At 66.5% G+C, this 6,000-nt stretch overlaps 1 protein-coding gene across 1 annotated transcript in view; it reads right to left on the minus strand.

Moving 5' to 3' along the window:
* Positions 1-5,629, minus strand: part of CAD (carbamoyl-phosphate synthetase 2, aspartate transcarbamylase, and dihydroorotase) — a 35,939-nt gene extending 30,310 nt beyond the window's left edge. The window contains 7 exon segments of the mRNA XM_072985475.2: positions 310-495; positions 830-1,001; positions 1,146-1,287; positions 1,807-1,949; positions 3,048-3,177; positions 3,623-3,762; positions 5,205-5,629. Coding sequence (XP_072841576.2) covers positions 310-495; positions 830-1,001; positions 1,146-1,287; positions 1,807-1,949; positions 3,048-3,177; positions 3,623-3,762; positions 5,205-5,295 — 1,004 coding nt within the window. The 5' untranslated portion in view covers positions 5,296-5,629.
* Positions 5,630-6,000: the final 371 nt, after the last annotated feature.

Below are 6,000 nucleotides of genomic sequence, written 5' to 3' on the forward strand. Positions count from 1 at the left end.
AAGGAAGGAAGAATTGGGAAAAGTTGGGAGCATTTAGCCTGGAAAAGAGAAGGCTGAAGGGGGAGCCAGCTCCCCAGATATGAAGGGAGAATGGGGGTGGGGGGGGCAAGGACCTCCTGCAGGGATTCTGGCCCGGAGCCACAGAACCAAGTGCCAAGAACAGCCGCCTTGACTGAACATGGTTGGGGGGGAGGGGGGGAAGAGCAGCCTTCCACAAGGTAAAAGCAGCTCAAGATAGATGTCAACCCCTTGGGGTGGGGAAGGCAGGAAATACCCCCACCCCAGGCCCACCCCCAGGGCTGCTCCCACCTGAAGAAGGGCTTCGAGGTGTGGACAAGCCCCTCGTTGGAGAGGTCGTTGGCGTTAGTGAAGAGGGGGGCCCAGCCGGCCGGCAGGCTGCCCGGCTCCACCGCAAAGCCGTGGTTCTGGGAGGTGATGAAGCAGCGCTGGGAGCCCTCGTGGAGGCAAGGCTGGTTGTGGCCCCGATTCCCGTACCTGCAGGGAAGAAGCAGAAGTGAAGGCTCGCGCGGGGAGTCCTGAACCTGGCTCAGAGGAAAAAAGACAAACCCAAGACCAGGCTCGCTCGGTCCGCCTCCGATGGGGGCCACTGGGCTTCCTCGGAAAGGGACGACCAGTGGGGCGGGGGGGCAGCCATGGCCCTCTCACCCCCTCCAGCACCCGAAGCAGCTGGGAAGATGCGCCCCCGTCCCCGGCCAGAGAGATGGCTGCAAGCAACCACCACGGCTACAGCAGGAGCAAGGCGCTTTGGCTCAGCACCTGCCGAGGAGCCCCCGTCCCGCCCCGCCCCACCCCGCGAGGAGGCACTCACTTCATCTTGTAGGTCTTGGCCCCGATGGCCAGCGCCAGCAGCTGGTGGCCCAAGCAGATGCCAAAGACAGGCTTCGGGGAGGGCAGCTCCAGGACCGCCCGCAGCTGAGCGATGGTCGTTTGGCAGAGCTGGGGGTCCCCCGGGCCGTTGCTGACAAAAAGCCCGTCAAACTCTGGGGACAGGAGAAAGAGAGCGGCGTCAGGCCAACCGGGGGGGGGCCTCCCTCCCTCCCTCGGAACTGGAGGCACCCCCGCAAGAAAAGGAAAGGGGAGAAACAAACCCTCCCCCAGGCTCTCAGGCCCTCTCTTCGACTCACCCGCGCTATCCAGGGGGTGATCGCACGGCACCACCGTGACGGCGGCGCCCCGCTCGCACAGGCACCGGATCTGGTTGTATTTCAGGCCACAATCTACGGCCGTGATCCTCACAGACCCCCCCGGGTTGAACAGACGGGGTTCCTGCGGGGCAGGAAGGCAGAGAGAAGATCTGGGGGGGGGGGAGGATCCCACAGGTGCAGGTGGGGGAGACTAGGCAGCCCCAGGAAACAGGACGCAGCCACACCCGCCTGCGGGGAGGCCCTTCTAGCCAGGCTCGGCTCCTGCCAAAAAAGAAGCCCAGCCCCCCCCCGCCAGCAAGCCCCACTGACCCAGAGCAAGGATGAAGGGAAGGGCAACGCCTGGGAAGCTCAGGATCGCCAACAATGTTTGGGTCACCAGGGAGGAAAGGCACTTCCTGAAAAGTCCCTGCGTTCCCCTCAAACCCCTCCCAGGAGTGGAGGGTCGCCGGGAAACACACACACACACCCCGCGCGTGCGCACGCTCCACCTTCAGGTGGCAGGCAAATGTCGGAGCAACACTTTTGGGCGGGACGGAGCCATTTGGCACAACAGGCCCCCAAAGCGGCACTCGCACCCCCACCTCAGCCCTTCAGGCCCCTCGGTGCTGGGCCCCCTCCCAGTTGCCCCAGCCCCACCTACTTGGACGGAGACCTCCTTGACCAGGTGCCTCTGGTTTGGGTCCTCAAAGGGCAGGTGGGCGTGGCGGAGGCCGTCCAGCGCCACTCGGCCCAGAAGGGACCCCTTCTCCCGGATCCTCTTGGTCAGCGCTCGAGTGTCCACGCCTGCCCGCGGAAAGACACACACACACCCGTTGAACCTCTGAATGCAAGGAAGGACCCTCTGGTGCCACCCGCCAAGGAGCTGTCCTACGCCCCCACCCCCCAACCTCCATGAATACACACAGCCCACCTCAGACTGTTCCCCCCCTCTCTGTGCACTTCCCGCGGGGGAGGCTCCGGGCCAAGGCCTCCCAAGCCCGGGCGTTTGGAACGTTCCACCTGGCCTGCTCAGCCAGGGCTCCTCCATGACCGCCTACGGCCAGCTGCTCCTCGGCCGGTGGGCTCTGCCTTCTTCCCACCTCCAGCCCCCCATCAGGCAACCTTCTGCCTCCGCTTTCCAGAATACGCGGGAATCCTCTCCATTGACCCTTCTAGCCGGACAGACTGCTTGACCCCAATCGCGTCCATCTCTGGGCACTGCGGGGCCCTTTCAGCGGCTCAAGCGAGGCGCTGAGCGGCCAGACGAGCAACATTCCTGCGGGTGACCAGAAGTGCCTCCTCTGCCCCTAGGGCTCTGGAGCAGCCTGGAACCCCCTCAGGGGTGTGTGGGATTCCAGCCACCCCTGGCAAAGGGGCAACCCCACGAGGGGTCTCCGGGCTGCCTCCTCCTCCTCCTCCGTCCTACTAGTGGGCAGCAGGGAGAATAACGCTGGCTCCGAGACAAGGGTGCCCTTGCAAGCCCACCTCCTGGCCTACAAGAAAAGTCGGAGGCTCTTCCGTCCCGAGAGAGAGCCAAGCAGAGCGGGGCAAAGGCCACCCCCTCCCCCCAAAAGCCAGAAGACGAGGATGACAGCAGGCAGGTGATTCCGGGGCCTCTCTGAGACCGATTTTTCATTAGTTTTGCTCGGGGGGGGGGAGGCTACTTCCAGGGGCACCTATGGGTGACACCCCCCCACCCCTCTAAGCACTCTGCAACTAAGGTGGCAACCCCAGCACATTTAGGAAGGGAGAGGCCACAGCTTGGCAGAGTGGGCAAGGGAGGGGCTCCGTGAACTGGCCAGATCTTCCATCTGTTGCACCGCCGTCTCCCTCCCCATCACCCTGAGGCTGACCCACCTCCAGGCCCCACCACCATCACCACTGCTCTTGGCGACCCCTTACCTTCCAGGCCAGGGACCCCCTTCTCCTGCAGCCACTGGTCAAGGGAGCGAGTGGCGCTCCAGTGGCTAGGGTTCCGGGAACACTCGCCCACGATCAGGGCAGCCACGTGGATACGGCTGGACTCAAACCACTAGAGATGGAAGGCACCACAATTAAACAAACAAGGAAACCATGTGGGATCAGGCTTCTTCTGCCAGAGAAAAGAAAACATCCCCCTTGGCCTGCTGCTGCTGCTGAACTACATCTCCCATCGGCCCCAGCCACCACACAGCCAACAGAGGAGGGGAACAGTGGGCCAGAGCAACCCTAACCCCTCCCAGACCCAGGGTAGCTGCCTTCCCCAGAAAGGGGCCCTCCAGATCTCTCTTGGACTACAACTCCCAGAATCCTCTGTTCACACCCCGGATGTGCCAGGGAGGTGTGACCTCCTTGCCTCCCCCTCTCCCCTTGGGCAACAAGCGCCCACAGCCCCTGACCAACCAGGAAGAGGGATGCCCTGTACGCAGGACTGGCACGGACCCCCCCTCCGCGGCCCTGGCACCCTTCCTCGCGGCCTCCTGGCTGCCTGGACTTACCCGGCTGATGCCATACTTGTCCAACTCGTCCGGTGGGACCCCATAGTTCCCGACAAGGGGATACGTCAGGACCAGGATCTGAGATTTGTAGGAGGGATCCGTGAGGGCCTCCGGATAGCCCACCATGCCCGTCTGGAACACTGCAGGCCAAGGGGAAAAGCCAGGGCCGCCTCCATCAGCACCAGGCACCTTGCCAAACGGCCCAGCAACGATGAACTCTGCCCCACCCCTAGGGGTGCTGGGGGGATGGGGCAAAGCCCCCCCCAATCAGCCTGGAAGCCTCGAAGCCAAACTGCACAAAGCGTGCCAAGCATGAGCTGCGGCCCCCGCAAGGCATCTGAGCCTCTGACTGCAGCTGAAGGGCAGGCTGGCACCCTCTGCCCGGCCCTCTGTAAGCAGAAGTGCCGCACCAGGGGCTTCCAGGCGAGTATCATCAGATGCCCTCGGTCACCCCCTTCCTTCCCTGCAGGAACAGCCCAAGAAACATGAGAGAGACAGAAGGGGGGGGTGGAGGGTTGCCACCAGCTGCCCCACCTTCCCAAAATCCCAGTCCAGAAATCTCACCTGAACCACCCCCACCCCCCCCCAAAGACTGTTTCTGCCCATGGCAGAAGTCCACACGGCCCAATACCCCGGGCAGAGCAAGGTCCTACCCCCCCCCATCGCAATGAACCACAGAGGTTTGGGGGAGGAACGCCCAGCACCAGTGCTGTGCTGGGTGGATGCTCCATAAGATAAACAGGTGCGCACAGGGCGCATCACGCCGCACGGAGGGCGCTCAGCAAGGCGCTCCTGGAGCTGCGCTCCGGTCCCCTCGCTGGCAACGGAGCTGCGAAGGCAGAGGGGGGGCACATGCTCTCTCTCACACGCACCCCCATCTCAAAGAACACTGATGCTCCCCTGAAGGGGGGTGGGGGGAGAGGGGAGATGTGGCAGGGGCTTCCTGGGGCTGAGTTCGAGTTCCCAAGCTCCTGGTATCCTTCTCAGGCTGCCCCCCCCCGCTCCATCAGCTCCCTCCCAAGGCCGAAGGTCCAGCCTGGTCTGGCCGGGCAGAAGGAGGGCTTCCAGCCCACCAGCCCTAAGGGGTGCGCTAACTAAGAAAGAGCCCTCCCCTCCCGTGGGCTGGCCTGCCTATCCCCCCCCCGCTAATCAGAACCTCAAAACTTTAAAGGACCCCCCCTCAAAGTGGGGGTCACCTTGGGACCTCCCGGCCAGATCTCTAAGTGGGGCTTCCTGGCGCTCCAAGGGGCGCCCCCGGCCAACCAAGGGGTGGTGGTGGTGGTGGCGGGGGGGGGGGCTCCTCTGGCCCTCCCCTCGGGAAAGAGCCCGTCCCGGGGAGAGGCCGGCGGGGAGCCCGAGGCCGGTTTCGGCTTTCCCGGGGGGGGGGGAGAGGGGGCGTCTTGGGCAAGCCCCGCTCCTCCTCCTCCCCCCCCGGCTCTCACGCCCCTTCTTCGGCCGCGGCGCTCTCGGCGGCCAGGCCAGGCCAAAGCCCCCTCCCGCCCCTGGCCCGGCCCGGGCGGGAAGGGAAGGCCGGGCAGGCAGGCGGGGGTCGGTCTCTCCCTCCCTCCCGGTGCCCACTCACCCACTTCTCCGGAGGCCGGGAGGGCGGCGGCGGCGGCTCCGAAGAGGCGGCCGCGCAGCACCGTCCCGTCCTCCAGCACCAGGCTGCCCATGGCGCGCTCGCTCGCTGGCTCGGCCCGGCGCCCGTCCGCACGCCCGCACCCACGTGGGAAGAGGAGGAAGAGGAGGAGGGAGGAAGGGAGGGAGGGAGGCGGTGCGCGGCGCCCAGCGGGGGCCTCCTCGGTCTGCCGCCGGGAGGAGAGAAAGGAAGGGCGGGCGGGCGGGCGAGGCGGCCAAGAAGGAGCCAGGGAGGGAGGGAGAGGGAGGCGGTGCGCGGCGGCGAAGGAGGCGGCGGAGGCAAAGGCGAGGGGGCCGCGACCGCGACTGCCGCCGGCCTCCCGGAGCGAGGAGGGCGAGGCGGGGCCTCGCTCGAGGGCGGCGCGGGAGGAAATGACCTGCCGCCGCCGCCGCCGCCGAGGGGGGGCCGGGACCAGGAGGGGAGGGGCGGAGAGGAGGCCCCTCCCACTCCTCCCCCTCCCCCCCTTTCTCCTCTGCCCTCCCCTCCGGTCCGAGCGGGAGGGAGGGGGCGGGTCTGGGGTCCCCGGGCGGGGGGGGTGGAGGAACAGCCGCCCCCCCCGCCCCCCCAACACCCACCCCCCGAGCGACACGCCGGTCTTTTCCCGAGGAACGGCCCCCCGTCCCTTCAGCTCCACGCGGGGGGGGGCGCGGGACTTGGTGCCGGAGACTCCCCCTCGCCGTCGAAGGCGGAGCGCTTAACCGGCGGGCCCGCAACCGGCCTTACAGTGTGGGGGGGCCGC

Source organism: Pogona vitticeps, chromosome 1, assembly GCF_051106095.1.
Source record: "Pogona vitticeps strain Pit_001003342236 chromosome 1, PviZW2.1, whole genome shotgun sequence".
In the NCBI taxonomy this organism is placed as follows: domain Eukaryota; kingdom Metazoa; phylum Chordata; class Lepidosauria; order Squamata; family Agamidae; genus Pogona; species Pogona vitticeps.